This window comes from Cucurbita pepo, chromosome 8 (assembly GCF_057944985.1).
Source record: "Cucurbita pepo subsp. pepo isolate OVF chromosome 8, ASM5794498v1, whole genome shotgun sequence".
Taxonomy (NCBI): Eukaryota; Viridiplantae; Streptophyta; class Magnoliopsida; order Cucurbitales; family Cucurbitaceae; genus Cucurbita; species Cucurbita pepo.
This window is the reverse complement of record NC_141805.1, coordinates 9,820,365-9,843,003: the sequence shown is the minus strand read 5'-3', so window position 1 is coordinate 9,843,003 and position 22,639 is coordinate 9,820,365. Positions and strand designations below refer to the sequence as shown.

At 34.6% G+C, this 22,639-nt stretch overlaps 3 protein-coding genes across 7 annotated transcripts; 1 reads left to right on the top strand and 2 right to left on the bottom strand.

Annotated features, from left to right (window-relative positions):
- Nucleotides 1-245: 245 nt before the first annotated feature.
- Nucleotides 246-4,234, bottom strand: LOC111800857 (uncharacterized). Its single transcript, XM_023684740.2, has 6 exons — nucleotides 4,062-4,234; nucleotides 3,833-3,915; nucleotides 990-1,354; nucleotides 815-910; nucleotides 496-616; nucleotides 246-384 (listed from the first exon to the last, which is right to left on the bottom strand). Exons 1-6 carry the CDS (start codon nucleotides 4,134-4,136, stop codon nucleotides 348-350), a joined length of 777 nt encoding a protein of 258 aa, XP_023540508.1. The 5' UTR covers nucleotides 4,137-4,234; the 3' UTR covers nucleotides 246-347.
- A 3,128-nt stretch (nucleotides 4,235-7,362) lies between these two features.
- On the top strand, nucleotides 7,363-15,570 carry LOC111800815 (inactive poly [ADP-ribose] polymerase RCD1). Its single transcript, XM_087126036.1, is given in 9 exon segments — nucleotides 7,363-7,490; nucleotides 9,022-9,127; nucleotides 9,281-10,529; nucleotides 12,677-12,918; nucleotides 13,137-13,228; nucleotides 13,436-13,618; nucleotides 13,696-13,788; nucleotides 14,657-14,720; nucleotides 14,723-15,570. Coding segments are annotated over 7 exon segments (1,887 nt in total). The 5' UTR covers nucleotides 7,363-7,490; nucleotides 9,022-9,127; nucleotides 9,281-9,402; the 3' UTR covers nucleotides 14,809-15,570.
- Nucleotides 15,571-17,373: 1,803 nt separating this feature from the next.
- On the bottom strand, nucleotides 17,374-20,491 carry LOC111800880 (uncharacterized). 5 transcript variants are annotated; one of them, XM_087126034.1, is made up of 5 exons: nucleotides 20,242-20,490; nucleotides 19,010-19,478; nucleotides 18,602-18,663; nucleotides 17,628-17,675; nucleotides 17,374-17,530 (listed from the first exon to the last, which is right to left on the bottom strand). In XM_087126034.1, the coding sequence occupies exons 2-5, from the start codon at nucleotides 19,147-19,149 to the stop codon at nucleotides 17,463-17,465; spliced, it is 318 nt and encodes a 105-aa protein (XP_086982160.1). In that variant the 5' UTR covers nucleotides 19,150-19,478; nucleotides 20,242-20,490; the 3' UTR covers nucleotides 17,374-17,462. The 5 variants fall into 5 exon arrangements, 1 of the variants encoding a protein (XP_086982160.1); XR_015422127.1 differs by lacking the exons at nucleotides 17,374-17,530; nucleotides 17,628-17,675 and adding exons at nucleotides 18,088-18,376; nucleotides 18,458-18,508 and having other exon boundaries at nucleotides 20,242-20,489; XR_015422129.1 differs by lacking the exons at nucleotides 17,374-17,530; nucleotides 17,628-17,675 and adding exons at nucleotides 18,088-18,376; nucleotides 18,458-18,493 and having other exon boundaries at nucleotides 20,242-20,489.
- Between the last annotated feature and the right edge of the window lie 2,148 nt (nucleotides 20,492-22,639).

Below are 22,639 nucleotides of genomic sequence, written 5' to 3'. Positions count from 1 at the left end.
TTTGCCCCGATCCCTATAAAAATAAATGAAAATTTTTGCAATAATAAAAAAATGAAGAATGGGGTCGGGATGAGGATGGAAAAGACTTCCTATCCCCACGCCATGGACATCTCTATTGTAAAAAAACAACCACAATTGTAAAAACCAAAAGTTAAAAGCTCAATAGGTTATCGAATGAGACGTTCGCTATAACTATAAGACGTCTAAGGGCGCTAAAATGTCACAAAATCAACAGAAAACGAAAATAGTGGAAAATTGAAACTCATTTATAGATCAGAGTTGGGTTTGTTCTGTACAAGCAAAGTTGAGTGAAAAGATTATAGAGTTGTAGGAGGAAGCTTGTTTTTTCACAGTTTCTTTGGATGAGATTGCTCCACAAGGTATCTGCAAAACAGATCGAGATTATTACACACTTGATTAGACTCGATCTTTTTAAAGGGCCTATTTGGAACGACTTTTTAAGTGTCTAAAAGAACGTTTTCAAGCAAAACGTACTTGCCAGTGTAGAAGCCTGCAGAATACCAAGCATGAAAAACAGCAGAAAGGTCTGTTTCAGAGTATACAACTGGACCACTTTGCGCCATTACCCCATCATCATGTTTCTCGCTCTCTTTCTCTATGTCAACAGATCAAACGCATATAATCTTATGATTCTTATCTAAAGCTATTTAAAATGTATGCACAACTGAAATATGCAAGATCATGTTGAAACTACTGAAGTGGTTTGGTTCATGCTCGTCGGATAATCGTTAACTCAATACGACACAACGAACAGATAATCTAAAAAGATACGACTCGAAATAATCATGCCTACCTTTTTTTACAGTCTTCACGGAGGATATAGCTCTTTCTGCAGAATCCATTGCAGTTTTGATAATGTCATCATCAGCGAAGGACAAACTTTCAGGACCTGAGACCAATGAATGAAAAATGGGTAACACTTTGCCACTTGCCAACAACAAACAATCCATACAACAAGCAATCCATACCAGCTTGAATTGGAAAACTGGAGGGAAAATAGGAGGGTATTGGATGGTTTTGAGAAGGTTGGCTTGCAGAGGCTGGGAGCTCTTGATAAGCAGAAGATGTTCCAAACTCCGACCCTGCGCTGACATCCTGGTAGTTCCAACCACCAGCACCGGATTGATACAGCTGTTCTAGAACCTTCTGCCTCTTCTCCTCGAGCTCGTAATACTGATTGAGTAGCTGGTTATAGCGCTCTTCACCTTTCAGATCTAAATTGAAGTGCTCAATGGGTCCCTGTTGCGGCTCTACAGTGCTATTTTCATTAGCTTCCGAGGCATTTCTAATTCCATTAACTTCAAACTCGACGTTGCCCTCTTCATTTACACACCTGTTCTTTGAAGATGAACAAAAATTAAGAGAGTAATAAAATATTAAGCGGAATAACTATATGTTATTTTTCCTGTATTTTCCCTAGTGGAGATTATTGAAGAGAAGTTGCAATATATCCTACAAAACAAGAAGGGGCTTAGCCATGGCACTTCTTCCTATCTATCTCCCTTCTCTTCTTTGATAAGAATGAGATACAATAACACAAAAAAAATAAGAGAACAAGGTCTAAAGACCAAATGTAACGGCCCAAGTTCACCGTAAGCAAATAAATAAATGGGAAGTTTCCACACCTTTATAAAGAATGTTTCGTTCTCCTCCCCAACCGATGTGGGATCTCACAATCCACCCTAAAGTGGGGCCCAACACCCTTGCTGGCATACCGCCTCGTGTTCACCCCCTTCAAAACTTAGCCTCCTTGCTGGTACACTGCTTCGTGTCCACCCCCCTTCAAGGCTCAGTCTCCTCGTTGGCACATCACTCGATGTCTGGCTCTAATACCATTTGTAACAACACAAATCCACATCTAGTAGATAAAAAAAATGCATTTTAAAAACCTTGAGGGGATGCCCGAAAGAGAAAGCCCCAAGAGAACAATATCTACTAGCAGTGGACTTGGACTGTTACATGAGACCCCACAGTAAGACCTAGGGAGAGTGATATAGAGCCCTCTAGCTTGTCTTTGACCAAAAAAAAAAACCCAAATTTTATAGTACTCTTCCATAATTGCAGACCAGAAGGACGTTGAAATGGAAAGTAACAATGATCATTCTACCCTGAACCTCTACGAAATCACTTCTTTTCTCTCAAAGTATTCTCTAAAGTAAACTTTGTAGGTAACAGCAGCCACAGAAACCGTTCTAATAACTTTTCAAATGTTCTTGTTTTTTCTACATTCTAAAAGCAATTGCACCGCTGAATCTTTCTCGCACCTCCAGAATATCCAACCTAAACCTAGCACGCCTTTAAGTGCCTTCCCCATATCTTGGAGGCCAAGAGGTAGTGCATTAAAGAACATTTCTTCTTCTACAATGTTTATATGGTTGCAAAGACCCTAACTTCCCTAGGATCCAAAATCTAGTGTTATTTGAGACCAGTCAAAATAACTCCAATAGCATATATGACAAGGCATCAAATCAAAAGACTGTCATTCAAGTGTCATTCAACTTTATGGCGTGCGGTTTTTCTTGGTGATGGGAAATCTGTCCACTGGGGTAGAGTAGCTTGGTAGCCCACAAGACTTGTAACTTTAAAGTTATGCATTCTCCATAAGTAGCTTGGGGTAGAAGTTAGAAAGTCGGGTATCAAGAATATAGGTGGGATTAGGAAGTCGTCCCCACTTCATCACTGCAAAAATCCTCAACAGAAAGAGGCAAGATCAAGGATTCCCGATGGGGAAAAAAGATTCCCAACTAGACTTCCCAAATGAAGATTTTTCGCCTTTTAAACATACTTGCAAAGATGATAGTCTTTTAGGAGAGGTTTGCTGCTAAAACTCAAGAATTCTCATGCCAGATCTATTTATCCCATAATACCCATTCAAGTTTTGTATAAAAGATAGTTCTAAGAGGCAGAATCAGCTTTCTAAATCCGACTAGTAAGATGGCGTTTGCAACCTGCCAAAATGTAAATCTTGGGAATATAGAAAATTAGCTTCATCTGCCAGCTTGACTTTAGTAGTGTAAGAGTTCAAGTCCACCATTAGCAAATATTGTCCTATTTGGGCTTTCTCTTTCGGGTTTGCCCTCAAGGTTTTTAAAACGCATCTACTAGGGAGAAGTTTTCATACTCTTATAAAGAATGTTTCGTTCTCCTTCCCATCTGATGTGGGATCTCACAATCTACCCCTTTCGGGGTTCAACGTCCTCGTTGGCACACTACTCTGTGTCCACCCTCCTTCGAGACTCAACCTCCTCACTGGCATATCGCCCAATGTCTAACTCTAATACCATTCGTAACAACTCAAGCCCACTACTAACCGTTATTATCCTTTTGGATCTTCCCTGACTTTCTCTCAAGGTTTTTAAAACGTGTCTACTAACTAAGGAGAGATTTACACACTATTATAAAAAATGTTTCATTCCCCTCCACATCCAAGGTGGGATCTCACAAGTAGAAAGGTCTTTCATCTTGAATAAAACATTCTCCAAGGTCACTTCCAGTTCTTGAAGGTAAACAAGACTGGTCCACTGACCACCATTAAAGACTCAAAAATTAGCAGCCACGCCATAAACTTAAAGATTTCACAAACATGTAACCAAGGTCCAAAAATATTAATATCCACGCCTTCACTTTCATTTCAACTCACAGGATCAAACAGAAACAAGAACATTGCCCGTTAACATGATCACAAAACTTCCAAGAATTTTAAATAACTACAATAACATTTCAACTTCCAGAGATATGATTGATAATACCAAAAAAAAAAAAAAAAAAAAAAAAAAACAAGAAAAGCGCTATATACAAAACAACTACGGACCTCTTCGGCTCGTCATTCTTACCGCAACCGTTAAAAACTCCTCCCTCGGCCGGAACACAGACGGCTTCTTGTCCATGCATTATCTGGAAAACGCCAGCATTTGTTCGTATCAAAGCCACGAAGCAACAAACGAAGACAAAATCAACACAATCTCAGATTGACAGATTACGACAGCACTTCTTGGATACTGCAAAGAGAGAATTAACAGATGGAAAGAGAGAGAGATAACCTTATACTTCGTCATAGATTCATCCATGACCTTGACAGGCATGGAATCATCCCAGTACATTCTGTTTCGACCCATCTTCTCGATTGAATTCTGAGAGTGATGCGATTGCAAAACAAATACAGAAATAAAACCCGAACGAATTGTGTTCCCGCCTCAGCTTGCCGCGACCTGTGTCTACAGAACTATATAGTGTGGCAATAGCCAGACGAGATATTTTTCGGGTTTGATCGGATCTTACGCGACCCGACCCGGGATTATTGATTTGGGGGCAATCTCGATAATTTTTAAGTTAAATTAATAAAAATACTAATCAACTTTCAATATAAATACTTTTAATTTCAAAAATTTTATTAAAACTTTTCAATTTTTTTAAAACATTTTAAAATATATTTATTATTGTCTTAAATATATTTTAATATTATTTTCTTTTATGATTTGATTTATAGTATATTTTATTTTATTTTATTTTTAATATTTAATTAGTTTATATTTTCTTTATTGATAAGTATTAGTTGTGTATTCTATTTAAAGCTTATGAGATACATCAAAGGCCGTCTATTTCTGAGTTTTGCATCTTTTGGGAAATTCAATAATTTATTGAGAAGTCTAAAAATGCAAACCAATCAAAGACAGTCTATTTCTGAGTTTTGCATCTTTCTTGGAAATTCAATAATTTCTTGAAAGTCTACAAAGCAAACCATTGTGCCCAGATGATACTTGTTTAGAGTTAACTTGACGGATATTTTCACTATTGGGAAGACAAAAGTGTTATTGACCTAGACTCTCCTAGGAGACAAAAGTGTTATTGACCTACACTCTCTTCTCAAACATAAGTTGGGTGTTATTGACCTACACTCTCTTTTCAAAGACAAGTTGAGTGTTATTGACCTACACTTTCTATTTTCACTACTCGGAAGACAAAAGTGTTATTGACCTACACTCAGACAACTTGAGTGTTATTGACCTACACTATAAAAACAAGTTGGATGTGATTGACATACACGCTCCAACCTGAGGGGAGTGTTGAGATATATTATTTATGAAATATATCATAGATATTATATCTTAATATTCTTTATTTCCTGATTTGATTTATAGTATATTTTATTTTATTTTTAATATTTAATTAATTTATATTTTCTTTAGGATAGGTATTAGTGGCTTGCTTGTATTATATTTAAAGCTTATGAATATCAATAACAAAATACTTTCCATTCCAATTCTATTTCTATTTCTCATTCTTAACCGCATAAAATTTTAAAATGATTATTAATATCTGATATTTTAATCAAAATATAAACGGAAAAATATTTATTTACCGATGATAAATTATTTTATCCTAAATTTATGAGTACGAGGTAAAATCTTTTTCAGCTATTTTTTACAAATTTAAATTTATTAATATTATTTTTGAAAATTTGTAGGTATTTTTCAAATGTGTATAAATATTTTAGTAAAAGTTTTTTTTTTTTTTTAATTCTTAATTAAAAATAAGTTTTAAAAAAATTAAAGTATTAATCAAAATTTTTAATAATGTTTAGTATATTTTTTTAGTTAAATTACATTTTTAAATTTTTGTATAAGTTATTTAGATATATTCTTAATTTTAAAAACATTTTTGGCAAATAAAAAATACACATAATACTCCACTATAGTAATATCTTTTATTTTTCTTGCTTTTTTTTTATTAATGGTCATTTTTAAATAATAATTTAGACCAAACTCATATTATAAATAATAAAATAGTTTAAATTAATGTAAAGTTTATTTTGTTTATTATTATTATTATGGTAGGTAATATTTGATAAAGTAAAAGGTAGTAAGTATCTTAAACAACCCCAAATTCATTTGGCAACAAACAAAATAAAATTAAAATAAAATAATGAGGTGGAAATTCGGTGGCAACCTCATCTGACGTGGAGACTTTTAATTTAGTAGTCGGCAATATTTCTAACTTGTTGTACTAAACAATGATGTCTAATTATTATTTAAAAAATATATATATATATATATTTTTTATAAATAATTATTAAACAAGTTGTGGCGCAAGATAGCTGGAAAATATGATATTGGTTTTTTTATTCTTTTATTTATTTATTTATTATGGTGACTTGACTTTGGATGGCATAAATTTCAAATTTAAAAATAAGTATTTACTGTGGTGGGACCCAGTTTCGGGGAAATTGTCATACCTACCATAATAATCAATTATTTGTTTTTTTTTTTTAATTATTATTATTGTAATTCCATAATAATTTTATTTATTTTATATAATAATTTTAAATTATTAAGATTTTATGTCGGGCTAATATTATAAACCTGCGAGAATGGCTCGTTTTCATTAACAACGTGTATCAAGGTTGTGTTATAGACTTACCCATGTAGCAAGTTAAGATGACAGAGTCATAGACGGACGGACGATATGTCTCGAGAACAAAGGGAGTCTAGAGTGAATAAAAGCATTATGTTTGAGAGTAGACATGAATGGACGATTGTTCGAGAGGAGACTCGGTGGGTCGTTTTTTTTTCTTTCTATTCTTTAGTTTAAACTTGTTCTCCCACCACCGTTTGACGTTTTACATTTCCTCCTAACTTTCTTAAGAACGAGGCTCGTTTTTCCTTACACTCCTTATCAATTACTATCATCATCAATTTTGTCTTTCTCACGGTTTAAGATGTTCATTACACACGTGGGCCTAGGGACCCCATCTTGAATGTGGTGGAGAATCATCGTACGGGAAATGAAAAAGGGAGTAAAGAGAGATTTTTCCATGTTAGTTAACACAGAGTTGAAGACATGAATCACGTTCTCCGTCCCCGTCCTTGCCCAAATCTTCACCCGCTCACTCTATACATACACGTATGAACCAATACTAACGACCCTATAAACTAAATCGAAAAATTAATATTTAATAGTACAATAAATATCTACTCCCACCTCCCAACTAGACGCGTGACCATTGAAAAGTTTGAAATTTCAACCATATGGCATCTACTCTCCAATTTAGGGTTAGAGGTCAATTTAATTAAATTTAATTAAATTTAATTAAATTTAATTAAAATTTTAAATTAAAGATCAAATTTCACATAGAGATTCTATTTTTCCGTATAAAAATTAATAAATAAAATACAATAATTTAAATTTACCGTTGGAAACGTTGAAAGCGTGAGCGGCCCACAGTATGGCCCAACTTATTGACATCGTCGACTTATAAAGTCGCGGGGGTTTCATTTACGACGTCGTTTCGAGTTACATATATATATACACTTCACGATAATTTTTATTTTCTACTTTTGTTTTATTATTTTTTTTTTTTCCTTCTTCTCTCTCCCCCTTGTTCGTTCGATCTTCGTTTCTTGATCTTTTCTACTGCAAATTGAAATCCAGCACATGTTATGTTATTTTTTTTGTTACATGTGAAGTTGAGGGTAAGATTTTTGTTCTATTGTTTTCTGGAAATTTTTCTGAAGTTTCGACCAGTGATTTGGTTGTGTTTTCGGTCTTTAATCCTTCTGTTTATGTCTGCATTTAGATCGTTGGGTTTAGAAGTATTAATTTTGCAGTCAAAGCCGATTAAAACATACGGATGACACTGATCTGTTCGATCTGAGTTGTTTTGGTTAATTTTTCTTCACGATTTTAGGTTGTGTGTGAATTTTCGTTTTGTTTGAGTTGAATGATTCATTAGGGTATTCATAACTTAGATGAAGAAATTTTCATTAGGTATTTGCTCATAACAAGGTTTTAGTTTTGGTATGAGGGGATCGGATGTTTTTTTTTTCTTGGAGGGGAAGGAATAATTGACGGTCAACTTTAATATCAGTGTAACATGAATTGTTGAAACTCGCTGTTATGCTGATTTTGTTTATATTTATTTTTCTACCTTTTGATGGATCAATTAACTTTAAAATTGTGGTAATAATCTCAACCACTTTTGATGTAACAACAAAATCCCATTTCTTCCTTCTTATCATCATCTTGTTTTTATTTATTGCTACTTATCCATGTTTTCAACTTCACCATGCATTTGATTAAGCACATCACTACACATAGCCTGGAGAATCATGTCCAGTGCCTTCCATCCTCTGAAACTTGATGATGTTTTTGAAAACTAAAGAGAAAAAGAAAGCAGCCAACTTGAAGTTCATCCCTGATGAATTTGGATTTTACCGAAAAAAATGGTGCAAGTGTAACGCCATAATGACATCCTTGATAGAAGATGAATTTGATAGGGCCTTCTTATTGAAGATTTGACGTAGATGAGCTTGTTTAGATTTTCTCCAACATTAATCTACATCTTTATTCTTTTCATTCACTCATTTTTAAACCCACACGATTTCTTTGGACACCATGTTTAATTATGCTGCTTCTTGCAGTTTCGAAAAATTTCCAGTTATCAGAATGTATTTTAAAAAACTTTTTATCATTCTTTATATGTATGAATGATATATTATTTATTACCGTCCTCATATTAATGAAAGAACCTTTAAGGGCCCCCACCCGAATGGTGTCGTTGTTTCTTGCTGTTTCTAAGTATTTATGGTTCTCCTTCTATTAAGTGTTCTACACATGATCTGTGTTGATGCTCATAGTAAAACTTATGTTTCAATTGAGCATCTTAATCTTGATTGGAAGAATCGTGCTTGCTGAAAAAAGTCTAATTTTAAAAAATAAGTGGCTGGCTTTTTGGCTCAGAGTGCTAAATGTGTACGAGTTTTGTAGTCAAGCGATGTGTTTATTATCATTTTCTTTTAATTGTTTGAAGGTATCTGCAATTATTTTCTTGGAAAATTTGTTTGAATCTTATGGATGTATTTTGTTTCATTGGGAAATTACCTTTTGTTATTTGATACCCTTCTGACATGTGAATTTGCTGTTAACTTGCAATTTCAATGGTTTCTAACATTATAGCTTTGTTTTTGTTTACCTTTTCCGCGATGTTGCTTTTGGGTGCAGCAGATTGCTTCTTGACATTTCCTGGTATGTTCCAACTCTCCGAGCTACAGTTCTCGTGCACACACCATACACATGAAGTAAACCTGGGAAATCGAGCAACCAATCTAAGGTTTTGAGCTTAAGTCCTCAAAATGGGAAAATAAAGTTGTATTTGACCACTTATTCTTATTTTTTTTCGCTCTAATGTTTGTCAACATAGTTAGTCTAATGTTTATGATTGTTTAATGTTCCCTCATCTAATAGCTATATTTTCATTTTCCAGGGTTTTCCAAGTTTCTCTCATGAATTTCTTCACAAGTCCAGTTAATGTATAAGGTGTACTTTGGATTTGTGACACACTTTTAGATTTGAAGTTGCATTTAGATATTAGGCTAGCTAGTGAAAATGGAAGACAAGATCGTAAAGGTATTGGGTAGCCAGAAAGTTGGACTTGCTTTAAAAAGAAAGCGAGCTGCCCAGTTTGGTGTACATTCAACAGAACCTATCTGCATGGCACATCAGTGCCCTGCCATGACTTCATTAAATAGCGTGGGAAAGAGACAGAAGCTAGGTGGATGTAGTAGCGCACTTGCAAACTCTGAAACTCGTTTTAGACCCTTGTACAGAGGTTATTCAAATTTTATGAAAAGTGGGATACCAAAACAAATAATGCTTTATGAAAATGGTGAGTGGATTAATTTTCCCCGTGATCTTCTTGATTTGGCTGGGGAAACTCTGCAGGTAAAGAAAGCATCTTTGGAAATTAAGTCTAATGGACAGCACTGCGTGCTAGACTTTTTGCATATGTTTTTTTTGGACTTAAATACAGGGTTGCAGCAACCTCTTGGATGGATTGATGCAGCAGGGAGCTGCTTCTTCCCTGAGATTTATGCTGCATACAAAAGTCAATGCTACAATTCTAATGATTTTGGAAATACAGAACCACAGGTGGAAGGAAATCATGGGTCCAATGTCATCAAGTTACAGTTGGAAATTGAAATAAATGGAGTTGGCCAGTCGAGTTTGGAGTTGTGTAGTGGGGAGTCAAATGATTATATCAAACAGTCCCAAACCGACGAAAAACCTGCTTATGACTATGATATTGAAGAAGTTGAGGATAATTGTTGTAGAATACCTACTGGAAAAGTGTATGAGGTTGCTCCAAAATTAAAGGAGTTGGATATGAACCTCACCTCTGGGATTGAACTTGTGAATGGAGAATTGGATACAAAAACGGTAGAGAAAATATTTCGCGATGGAATGATGAACCCCGATGGTAGTTTAGAGATACTTAATATAAAACACTGCCATGATACTTCAACGCAGTCTCAATTAGAGCTTTTCAATAAGAACATAGAAATGACCAAACTGTACAGAGGGGATGCAAATGTTCGTTTTGCTTGGCTTCCTGTTTCTGAAACAGAACTATCTAGCTTGACGATGTATGGAATCGGGCTTTCTGGAGCTTCTTCAATCAAATCCATGTATGGCACTGGTGTTCACCTCACAGCCGTTGATTGCTCGAATGTCAGGTGGCTAAATTTCTTCAGAAAAATAATTATCTTTTAAATGATTTTGAACTCGTATAAATAATATGTTGGTTACGTTTGAATCATACTGGCTGCTAACTAGCATAACTAACTATCCAGCCACTAACAGAAAATGCCAACTACTGACCTACTGACTGCTAACTGTGAACAATACAACATCTGCCTCAATTTGCCCCTCAACCTTAAGGAAGCTGGTCCTCTAAGTTAGGATGATGAAATGCTATTCATTTGGTGCTAAATATTAAGGTCAAGCCAAAGCACGCCAGTAGTTAGGTAATGCAGTTTGTTGGAAGATTTTTGCACATTATTTAGTCCAAGTCTTTTTATTATTTCGGAACGACCAAATGGCTCTTATTCTCTCCAGCTTATTATAGGTTCAGATAAGAAGTTGATTCGGCAAGTCCCCTCCCTCAATCTTATGCTCCTCTCCTATTTATTTTTGCCATTGGAGGAGGCTTTTGTATACATACATATATGTATGTATACTTGGTTATTTTAATGTAACTTTGTTACCACTTTTTGGATTTCCATTTCATCGTTAGAATAAATAAGTCTTTGCTTCCCATAAAAAAATGGCTTTTCTGATGTTTGTTAGCTCATAGCTGCAACTTCAACTTTTCATTTTCTCCAAGTTTTTTTACTTTGCAATTTTTTTTACCATGGTTCTAGTCCCTTCACGTAGGTAAAAGGGTATTTTTTGGAAGGATTTTGACATTTGTACATAAAGTGATTTTTGGAGATGTTTTTAAGTGATTTTTGTCAATTGATGGTTAGAAAATTGGTTACCAAAATGATCATTACTTTAAATTTCAAAATTTTCATTCTATTTTTGCCTTAAAACTTTATAAGTTATTTTTTTCTATAATTTTGTTTCTCTCTAATTTTTTGGTGATGGCTCTAGGTTTCTTTTCACTCTTTCTAACTTTGTTTCTCTCCAAGTTTTTGTCACTCTCTCGAACTTTTCCTCTCCCAATTTTCTTGTCACTCTCTCGAACTTTTTCTCTCCCAAATTTTTTTGTCTAAAATTTCTGTACCTCTTAACTGTTTCGCTCCAAAAATGGTCTCCCTAACTTCTTTTTCACTGTATAATTATCGTATCACGCTCCCTACTTTATTTCTCTATAAACTTTTCCTCTCTCAGAAATATTGTCTCTCTATTTTAACGTTTTTCTCTGTTAAATTTTTGCCCACTTTATTTCCAACCTGCAAGCTTATATAAAGAACCTTATTGAAAGACCATTTTTTCTCAAAATTGTTCTCCAACTTTTTTCTTCTTTTTCAAATGTTTATCTCTTCCTCTTAAATGTAATGGCCTTTTAATTTTAACGATTCTTAAATCCTTTTTGATATTAATATTAAAAATAACATTTTTTGTTTCGGTGAAAAGCCAACAAACTGAGATAAAATTTACGAGTACATGAAGGATACAAAAAACACCCCAAGAGGGGCCTAATTGACCAAAGAAGTGGTCCCAAAGTACAATTCAAGACCTGAAGGATATTTTCAACAGTCTTCACAAACGGAGACCCAAAGCTAAACATGATATTTAACACCTCGCATGAAGGTCTCTCTGCCTCTCCTAAATTTCTATTGTTTCTTACCCTCTAAAGTCCCTACAGAAAGCACAAAAAGAAGCAAACCACAAGAGATTATCCTTCCTACGGAAGGTACAACACTTAGGCCAACCAGCTTAGGGGAAGACCTCTGAATGCGATCTAAAGTATTAACCTTGCAGGAAGGATCTGTCGAACAAAAAATTTGACACTGTGCCCATTTGTGTCTTGTGTTCATGCCTCTGATTCTTTGCCAACCATTCATTTGCATCTTTCTAGAACCGAGGGTATCAATATGGCCAAACATGTTATACATTCCATGTCTGTTCTTTGTCATAAGCAATGCAATACACCAAACACTGGATCTGTTTTATAGCTTGTACAACTCATAAAATTTTCTTCCTATCATACTTCCACTTTCCTTGCATGTTTGGCTTATTCTTCATCTGGCTATGGTAATTTCATATAATGTATCCATGTTGACTGGTTTTTCTCATAATTCATTTTTTCCTTTACGTGCTTGGTAATGGCATACTATCCTGCTTTCATAAGATTTGATCTTTTGTTTATTTACAGTGCAAGTCATTGTGATATTGATGACAAAGGAGTGCAGCATCTTGTATTTTGCCGTGTAATAATGGGAAACATGGAACTTCTTCACCCTGGAAGCAGACAATTCCATCCAAGTGGCAAGGATTTTGACAGTGGAGTGGACAACCTTACAAAACCAACATATTACGTTATATGGAGAATGAATATGAACACCCACATCTATCCAGAATCTGTTGTCAGCTTTAAAGTTGCACCCAGTCTCAAAGGTGGTCATCTTCTCTGGGTGCACTGTTTGTTTGGAGGAGTTACTTCGTTCTTTTTTTTTTTTTCCTTGATTAGTTTTACAAATTCTGCCCAAGGGCAGTCATATTATTCTTAGGGATGTTACTACACTGATGGGTGGTCTCAATTTGTAGTAGTTGGAATCTTATGAATAGATGCAATGTTATTCTGAACACTTGTTGATGCTGATTCATGCATGCAGTTGAAAGTCATACCAATGACATCTCGAGGATCACTGCATCTTGTCAAGCGTCCCCTGGCCAAATACCATTGGGGTCATCGGTAATTAATATGGTAAGCCTCCAAATATGTCAATTGATGTATGTCTCTACCATTGCAGCCATTCATTATGGAGTTTTGAAATATAGACTGCAGCTCATGTTTTTTTGTTCTCCTGAAAATGGGATTTAGTAAACTGAGTCAGAATTTGTTTTTTTTTTTTTTTTAATATTTGATCCTTTAGCACGTGACTTTACTTGCAAATATTTATTTATCTTTTAGGATGGCGATGCTCAACCTCCAGATGATTGGAGACCTCAGGAAAGAGCAGCTAGTGTTGCTTCCAACTCTATGAAAACACCCAAGTCTCCATGGATGCCTTTCTCCATGTTGTTTGCTGCTATCTGTAACAAAGTTTCTTCTAAAGACATGGAACGTATTAATATGCAATATGAACAATTCAGGGTAATTTGAAATTTTAATTTTATGTCATGATTCTTTCAATGTCTTTTCATGTTATTTATCTGGATACCGTTTTCTAGGCCAAGAAGATGCATCGTGATGATTTTGTAAAACAGCTGAGACTGGTTGTTGGAGATTCTTTGTTGAGGAGTACAATAACAAGTCTTTGCAAGGTCATTTTCTGCTCCTCTATTCTCATTCTTGTGATTTTAATGTTAAATTTCAATCGACTTTTGGTTCTTTGACCTTAAATACATGAAAATTCAATGTTTCTCTCTCGCTATGTTTGAACAAGAAGCAAATTGTTCATTGATAGATGAAAATAAAGAAAAAGTTGAAGGATACGAACTCCCAAAATTAGTGAAGATAACAAACGACCAAACCAAAAAGGGAAAACTCCCCTAAGATATACTAAAGCGAAGATCGAATAATAAGGAGCAAAAGGCCCAAGGGAGAAACAAGCTAACAAAAATAGCATGAAAGCATGATGGAAAAACCAAAGAGACTGAATCTAAAACCTTTAAATGTTTCACTTTGACATGAAAATTCAACGTCTCTCTTTCATGTCAATGAATCGAACTACTCCTGTTTTTTTTTTTTTTTTTTTAACAAGAAATGAAACTTTTCATTGATTTTCTCCCGTTTCTAAAGGTTAAAATCAAATTACAACCTTTTGCTATTGCATTTTTAACTCGGTTACTTTATTCGGGATGTTTAAATTGTTTAGTCTTCTAAATCCCAAGTCTTAGATAATGTGGGCTAAAAATGGAAACATGCTATAGCTTATGATTATTGATTTTACAAAAATTGAAGTACTACGAATTAAAATTCAAAGAGGTTACTTTGCTAAAGAAATTCAGATGAGCACGATTTACCTTACTCATCTAGTAAGATGATTACCTGGTTGCAAAGTTCCTGATGTCTTACCCCGATTGTTCAATTTCTTCCCTAACAAGTGCTTGAGCCGATTCCATCACCTAGTCAACGCTGGGAATGACTCAAACCACTTCCCCAATTTTACTCTACTGTAAGCATCTAGAGGAGGATTGGTTTGGAATTCCTGACAATTTTTCGTGCATGTGGGAAGATTTCAAATTCAATGTCGTCTGATGGAAATGAGCTTTAGAAAGATCTTCATGGGTTCTACAATTTCTGGACGAGGAAACCCAACTCCAATTTACTTGGTCAAATAAAAAGAGATCCTCCCATTTTTTTACTTAATTGCTCAATTTTTCTTTTGTCCCAAATGAGTGGTTTAGGCTCCAGTTTAAAAACCAAATGGGGCTTTAGGCATTTTGGGAACATATTTGGTTCATTCAGGGGGATTTGGATGTTGTTAGAAGGACGTGGACTTAGCAAAAAATCTTTAGGGGGCCCAAAATGGGAAGGATGTGGACATTTGACTTCCTGGTTGAAAACCTTCCTTTAAATGAATCCCTTGCTTCAAATAGCCAGTCTACATTGTCAAACCAAAGAACTCGGCCTGCTGTTTCTTTATCGTTCAATTTTCTTTGTACCAGTGATAATTGAGTAGATTCAATCTCTCAATAAAAGTTCCAAGCGCTGATCTTCTTGGAAAAACCCTTCTTCAGGCGTGCCCATGTTGAATATACTGGTCCTTATTGGGGGGCCATGATCATTATTCCTTCAGTCAGTTTCTTTCAAACTAGTGAGGATCTTGATTTGAAAAAAAAGAAGAAAACAATCTTGTACTCTTCACCCCCCCCAAAAAAAAAAAAATTTGTTGACTCATTTCATTAGGTCCGGAGGTCATATCTATTGGGAGGTAGGTGAGTAGAAACGAACAAGTTTTTTATTTTTTATTATTTTTATATATATACTATTTTAGAGTAAATTACATGAAATATGCGGAAATGGATCGATAACCTTAAAATTAATGAAGTGACACTTATCTGAAGTAACACTTGATTTACCTGATACTGTGTTTTACCTTGCTGCAGTTTCCAGAAGATGACGTTTTGTTTATTGTAAAGTCTAAATATGCATCACCATGAGTCAGCTATGCTTGTAGACATGAGATGAGACCATTGATCTGTCTTTGCTTTTTTGACTGAATTTTTTATATTAAGTTACAGATTTGAGTCTTTCAACTTTTAATAGTTGTATCTATTTGGTCTTTAAACTTTAAGAAGTTCCATTTACACTCTTTAACTTTTGATTTGGATTCCATGAAGTTCTTCTCATTAACATCATTACTTAAATATTGATGTGACACGTTATTCGTATTGATGAGTGATGATTTGACACCCCGTAGTAATAATGTGGCACAATAGAGTAAGTTAATTGGATAAAATAAGGACGTATGAGCTAAAATTTACAATGAGGCAAGTTAACAAAGTGGATTGACTCTTTTGTGCCACCTATTTCTACGTTGTGTCACAGTCATTCATTTGATTAATGTGTGTTGACATTTAAGTAAAAATGTTAAGCATAGACTTTTTAGAACCAAAGTTAAGAAGTCAATGATGTAATGAACTGTTTTAAAGATCAGGGATTAAAATAGATACAATCATTTCATTTCATTTGGCCTTTTCCTTGAAACTATTGTACAAGAAACTGCTTTTTGTTATATATATGTCCAATTTTCTTAAACTTCCTCTTTCTTGGCAGGTGCCACTGAAATCATCTAGTCCATAACGCAAGGATCTGAAACAGTATCGAAAGAAAATGCTTTTTGTGGCGAAAGTGATTAATGGTAATGGTTATGTGATGCTTTTGGTTAGAATGTGTCGACATAAAATTGTGAATATGGTGATCGTTACTTTGGAACATATGCGGACTGTTAAAGTCCATTTTTCTAGTGATTTGAACTCGAGAAGACTTTTTATTTGTTGTTTTTTGTTAATGTTCCTGTACTGTCTGGATGCTGGGTTTCGTAATGTTTTACTTTCTTTGTTGAATATCACGTTTCTAAGTTTTTATTGTCGTATGCCAAGGCTTTCGATCATTGAATGTGTTAGCATTGATCAGGTTATGAGGAAGTCGTTGGCGATGAGACGAGGAGCTAAATGTACTTGTGATCTATATATGAAATAAAGTTAAAAGTTCATGTTGAAGTCTCTTCTTATCCATGGTTTTATCTCGATACATCTTACTATCTTATCAGGTGGCTACTAACCTAACTTTGATGATCATGTTCGGACTATTTTTTGTCTCTTGAATACATCTTACCATCTTATTAGGTGACTTGAGTCACTTGGATGATCATTTTCAGACTATTTTCTGTATTTCGATGCATCTTACCATCTTATCAGGTGACTAACTTTAATATTTACATTATTTGAGAGGTTTTAAAATTGGTAAATAGGGTTGGAAGGTTTTCACTCTTTATTTTCCCAGTCTTTTTATACATTTTTTAGTTTGCTTATTAAAATTTCAAATTCCATTACCAAAAGAATAAATGATCCATTTTATTATTATGTATACTCCTTTTGGATAAACATGGCAAAGAAATCCATTATGTCAAGTCTCTGTTTGATAATCATTTCATTTTAGTTTTGTAAGAGCTATTTTTAGTCTTCGAAAACATGTTTAAAACGAAACACGATCCAAGTAGTGAGTTTTTTTTTTTTACGTGATATCTCAATTTGAGTCCATGCAGTAGTTTAAGGATTTTATTAAATGATAGACACTGTTTATGGTAAGTAAGGAAGAGGAGGAGTATTTCGAACAGCACCATCCTCCTGAAGACATAAAAGAAATGCATTGCTTATAATTGGAGCAAATGGAATCGAGGATTTGAAGTCAATTAGTCTTGCCGCTCTCTTATATAAAATCATCCCACGGTACTATGCATATTAGTGTTTCACTAAGCTCGAGCTCATTCTCACTTATTCGTAACAGGCTTTTCCTTTGTAGAAGACGGATTCCGAATACTCAACACGTTGGGAGTACCTATTGATGGAAGAAGGGCTCTAAACCTCACACCGGTTGATTTTTAACGGCATATGTTGTATATATACTTGAGTGGCAAAGGTGGGCGAGATCGTACCTCTTTTTCCATGCCGGTTGAGAATTCCTTTTTTTTGTCTTGATTTCACTGAAACAAGAGGACTTTGTTAGGAGAAAGCACGTTTAAAATAATATTTTAATAGATAACAATTCAAAAGTATCATTTTAAACATAAATTTTGAGAAGACTTTATGATCACGAATTAGGCATTTTGGACAATATAATATCGGAAAAAGAGCAACGATTTTAAATGTGGCTTACCTAGTTAAAACATATACTTTTGACCCAAATATGAAAGTCATATTCAATCTTAAAAGGTTGAGCATCCAATTTAAGAGAGATGAGTGTTCTTTATTCAAAATCATTTACAATGTAGACAAACTAAGAAGGTGAACAATTATTTATAGGTGCAAGGTTCTTTGTTTCTCTTTCCTCGTCTTATTTGAGTTTCCCACGCCCATTATCCTCAAGTCAAATCTACTTAGGTGTTGGGAGAAATGGATACAAAGAGCATTAAGACAACTAAAATATACTTCAATTGTTCAACCCTTCACAAGTGTGAGCCAAATAAGTTAACAAGTCTCATTTGTGACTTGTTAAGTATACTGGTTTGCCGGCAGATTCTATTGTAATGAAGGTTACAAAAGGTCTCAAACTCGTGCTGCTAATCGACCTTCACATAACCCAACTAAAATTATTTGACTTCCAAGTACCACAATGACTTCAACAAATGTGGATGCAGTGATTTTGATCCTCCAAGCTTTGCAGCATGGTATTGGCTCCATATTCCTAACATTGAGAACCAATGGTGGAGAAGGGTTAAGGTCTGGGAGGAATTCTTTTTGCTCAATCAAAGGAGGGAACACTAACCTTAGTGTGGCGTGCTTATGTCAAGGTCATACATTCCTAACATCGAGTCCTCTTGAAGGTGATTATTGTGAAAAGGGAAAAAGTTTATAAGACCCTGGCAGTGATTAGTGGCATTAAAGCATGTTCAGGGCAAATAGTACTCACATGAATCAACGATCTGCTTGGAAAATGTTTCCAGCAATTCTTTTGTACTCGATGGAGTATACCTGAGAATCATACCAGTAAAAATTTCTCAGAAGCAAGTTTTACGAAATTAGTAGGAACAATTTCAGAAGGACATAAATTTCTCGTAGTTTTTGAAGTTAATAATTGAAAAATGAAAGTTCATGTTTATCTTGCTTAAGATAACATGAAGTAGGTCCTACCTGGCACTAAAATGTTTGCCTTGTTTAAGTTGTTACGTTTCAAGGCCACAATTCAGTTGATAGACATTGCTTGGAAAGGGAGAGAATCAGTAATTTCAAATAAACTAGCAATTGACGTGACGATCACTATCAACTTTGAACATTGGATAATGAAAATGACCAAAAATAGATCAAACAGACGCCATACCCTAGCCCAACTTCGAGTTCCTGCCCAACTTTTTGGTTAAAATCTGTTGAATCCCCCCTATCAAATTCATCGATGTTCCTTTTGGAAACTGCGTAGATCCTCCTATAAGGGATTACCAAGACTCTAAAATGTTGGGCCATTTGAAGTCTGGATCATGCTTCTTTGAGTTTATAACTAATTGATCTTCATCAATATACCTGTTCATCAAACAAATGTCATATTTAGACATTAAGACTCATACTATTTGTCGGAGGCTATCTACCATAACAATGGAAAACCATATTGTTTCTGCAGGTTTTATTTTCTCAAATTGTTGTTTCGTTTCCAGAAAAGTGATAGCCGATCCCAAGCATTGTCCTTTAATTATCAACGAGGCTTGATTTGCATCCACAAAAACATCTTTTGAACTACCAATTTCTTGTGTCCCAAGGTGTTATCTCAGTTCCACTTCAGAAGAACCATTGGTGAACTACATGAAACTTCATCCAGTAAGTAGGGGGGTAAAAGACTGGTGAGCGAAATAAAAAGCAATTCCAACTACACATGCTCCCAAAACAACAACTATAGTTTTTCCTTCCATTTCTTAAGCTAATCTAGGTGGTCATGACGCTAGCAACAAGATAACGGAGGAAGTCAATCAATATAGATTGATCCGAAATCTTATTCAAATCCAATATAACACCTATGGGTGCATAAGAAATGCATTGAATCGATTCTTTTTAATGAATAGATCCAATCGCAACTTCGAATATGGAATTCAAAGGGATCAAATAGGAAATAATACTCCGAATCATAGAACTAGAAATGGAATTACAAGATAAACAAACCAGTTTGTTCCAAAGATTGTATGCATTAAATTGATGCAAGTGGACTGTTCATCTCCAATAAACAATTTACGTATCTCACAAAGACGACACATCATACAACGCACAAATTGTCATTACACCCTCAACGATACATCCGCACACAAAACTTTGGCTCTCTAATCTCTAGTTCCTCGACGTATGTCAATCAAATACATCATTACTAAAGATAACAATTGTAAACAAGAATCAAATTTCTCTTTGATTCATAAATCCTAACAATAGTCAGTTTTCACATGTAATCCTTCTCGCTTTCGGAAGGCAATGCGAAAATGTCTTCCAATAAACACTTCCATTAAAAAATCCTGAAATATCAGATCAGTCCTAAGTTTGCAACACACAAAACACAAACCATCTAAGAAGAAGTACCTCATAATCCAAAGTGCGAACTGGAACGGTGCTGCAGGAGCCGTTGCGAGTAAAACAGTAACCTAAACGAGAAGTTGGAAGCGAATTCGACGCCATTAGGGCTAAAAGAGAAGATCGGAGAAGAGAATTCGAGGTTTTCGATAGGGTTTGAGCACAGGGAAACCTCGTCGAAGCCATTAGACCTTCCCGCTGAAAAAACCTAACAATTGGATAAGGAGATTGCAGAAGGCGGGATCCGCCGTCTGTTCCCGGAGTCTTTTGAATTCGATATTGGGCACCCTAAAATAAAGCCCAAAACTTGCTATTTATACTATGGGCCTAATACGCCCTTTAAGGCCCAGCCCAAATTTCACAAAAAATAGGCCCAAATATAACATCACTCATGGGTCATTTGTTTCTTTTTTCTTTAATTTTTTAGTAATTTTTTTTATTTGAAAAAAAAAAAAAAAAACTTTGAAAAATATATATATATATATATTTTTTTTGTATCGCTCACTCCCAGTACGAGATTTGATTTGGCTTCTTGCTCGGGTTTTTCAACCAAATCAAGAAATTAGTAACACTTTCATCTCAGTGGGCTACCTATTTCAATTCTAATACCTTTTTAGAGTCAAGATTACGAGACGAAACAATCCTTGGTCTTCAACGAGAAATTCCCAGTAAGCACGAGTCATCAGCTCGCGTTGACTACATCCCTGCCCTTTATACACACCACCCGTCTCTCCTACCAATTAAATAGTCCAATGAAGTGCCCAGATCACCAGTAACGTGGGTTAGCTCAAAAGCATGCAACTTTAAAAGCTTAAAAGGGTTAGTTTGCAATGCAACTTTCTATGTGTCACGTGATGGGCTATCATTTCTTGGAAGAAAGTTGGAATTTTTATTTTTATTTACATTTTTTATTAAAGTAATTTTTGCCACAAATGGACATGGCCCATAAGCCTTGGCATTTTATTGAATGTCAAAGTTGGTCCATAGTTCATTATCTATCACTTAATAATTTTATTTTTTCCAAATAAATATTTCTATTAATAAAAAAAAACATATAATTGGATAACGACGTATGATAACAGACGTTGTTGTATCTATTGAACCATAGCCCGAGAAAATATAAATTATGATAAAATTTTATTAAATAAAAAATGATATAACTCGAGCGGACGCTTTTTTCTACATATATATATATATATATATATATATATATATATTTTTTTTTAATAAATTCAAAAAAAAAAAAAAAAAAAAAGGTAGGTCCCAAAGAGATAATATATACAATTCAGCACATGTCACATCCTTACATCTCTTTTTATACTATGCATTTCCAAAAAGCTACTCATTATGAATGAATGATTCACTGCAGACTTTGTATCATTTTTTTACACATAAATAAATTAAATTAAATTAAATTAAACTTTTTTTTTATTATTTATTAAAATTCTATGTCAGTGTCAGAGTGTCACAGGTTCTGACAACATATTTTTCCTTCCCCATTCCACCCCTCTTCATTTTCCTATTTTCAATTTAGTCCCTCTTGCTAATATATATTTAAAAAAAAAAAAAAAAAATCTTTTATTAAAAATAAATAAAATTGAATAAACGATGTGAACAACCCGAACACTTTAATTGAGTCTAAAAATGTCGTAATTTAATTCACGAACACTCCTATATTTGAAGTATTGGGCTAGAAGTGAAATAGAAAGAATGTTTGGGGCAAGGAAGAAATAAAAGAAAGTTGTGTATAGCTATTGTAATTTTAAATATATTTTTAAAAAAATTTTAAAAATGGAGGAAATAAATAGAGAAATAAATTATAAATAGCCCGCCTTGAATGCCGGGCAGAAAAGGAAATGACTGCCCGAAAGGACAGGACTAAGAAGGAATGGTCGCAATCAGAGGGTGTGGTAGGCTTTGGAGTGCCCGAGCTGCCCGAAAGAAAAGGGGGGAAAGGACAAAGGAGCGACACTGGTGCTAGAGTGACAGAGCGGTCAGCGAGGCGTCAATCATAAAGCAATGGATTACAAAATGATTTCGAAATGATAATAAATAAATAAATAAATAAATAAATAAACAAATAAAGCGCCTCGATTGTTTCGCTCTATTTTTAAATTCTTTTTTTCTTTTAGCGTTCTTAACGGTGATTGGCGGTGACGCTGGACGCTGTGTCTTTGACCGTGTCGCTTAGCCACTGCGGCTCTTTTCGAGATGTCACTTTCACACGTGCGACGGATTTGAAAGCGTGTGTGCATTTCTTTTTTTCTTTTTCCTTTTTTTTTTTTTAATTATCTCCCTTTTTATGTCACCACAAGGAATAATAATTATCCCCTTGGCCCTCGCGAGAATATCGCCTTATAATGCGTTGTGTTTTATTATAAGAATTTTACAAAATTAACTTTTTTTT

Coding starts and splice junctions, on each gene's coding strand:
- LOC111800880 (XM_087126034.1), bottom strand. CDS start 19,149: ATGGCCCAACATTTTAGAGTCTTGGTAATCCCTTATAGGAGGATCTAC. Junction 18,664..19,009: donor GAACTCGAAGTTGGGCTAGG/GTATGGCGTCTG, acceptor TATGATTCTCAG/GTATACTCCATCGAGTACAA. Junction 17,676..18,601: donor CAAGCAGATCGTTGATTCAT/GTGAGTACTATT, acceptor CTCTTGTTTCAG/TGAAATCAAGACAAAAAAAA.
- LOC111800857 (XM_023684740.2), bottom strand. CDS start 4,136: ATGGGTCGAAACAGAATGTACTGGGATGATTCCATGCCTGTCAAGGTC. Junction 1,355..3,832: donor AAGAATGACGAGCCGAAGAG/GTCCGTAGTTGT, acceptor TTCAAAGAACAG/GTGTGTAAATGAAGAGGGCA. Junction 911..989: donor CAGTTTTCCAATTCAAGCTG/GTATGGATTGCT, acceptor CATTGGTCTCAG/GTCCTGAAAGTTTGTCCTTC.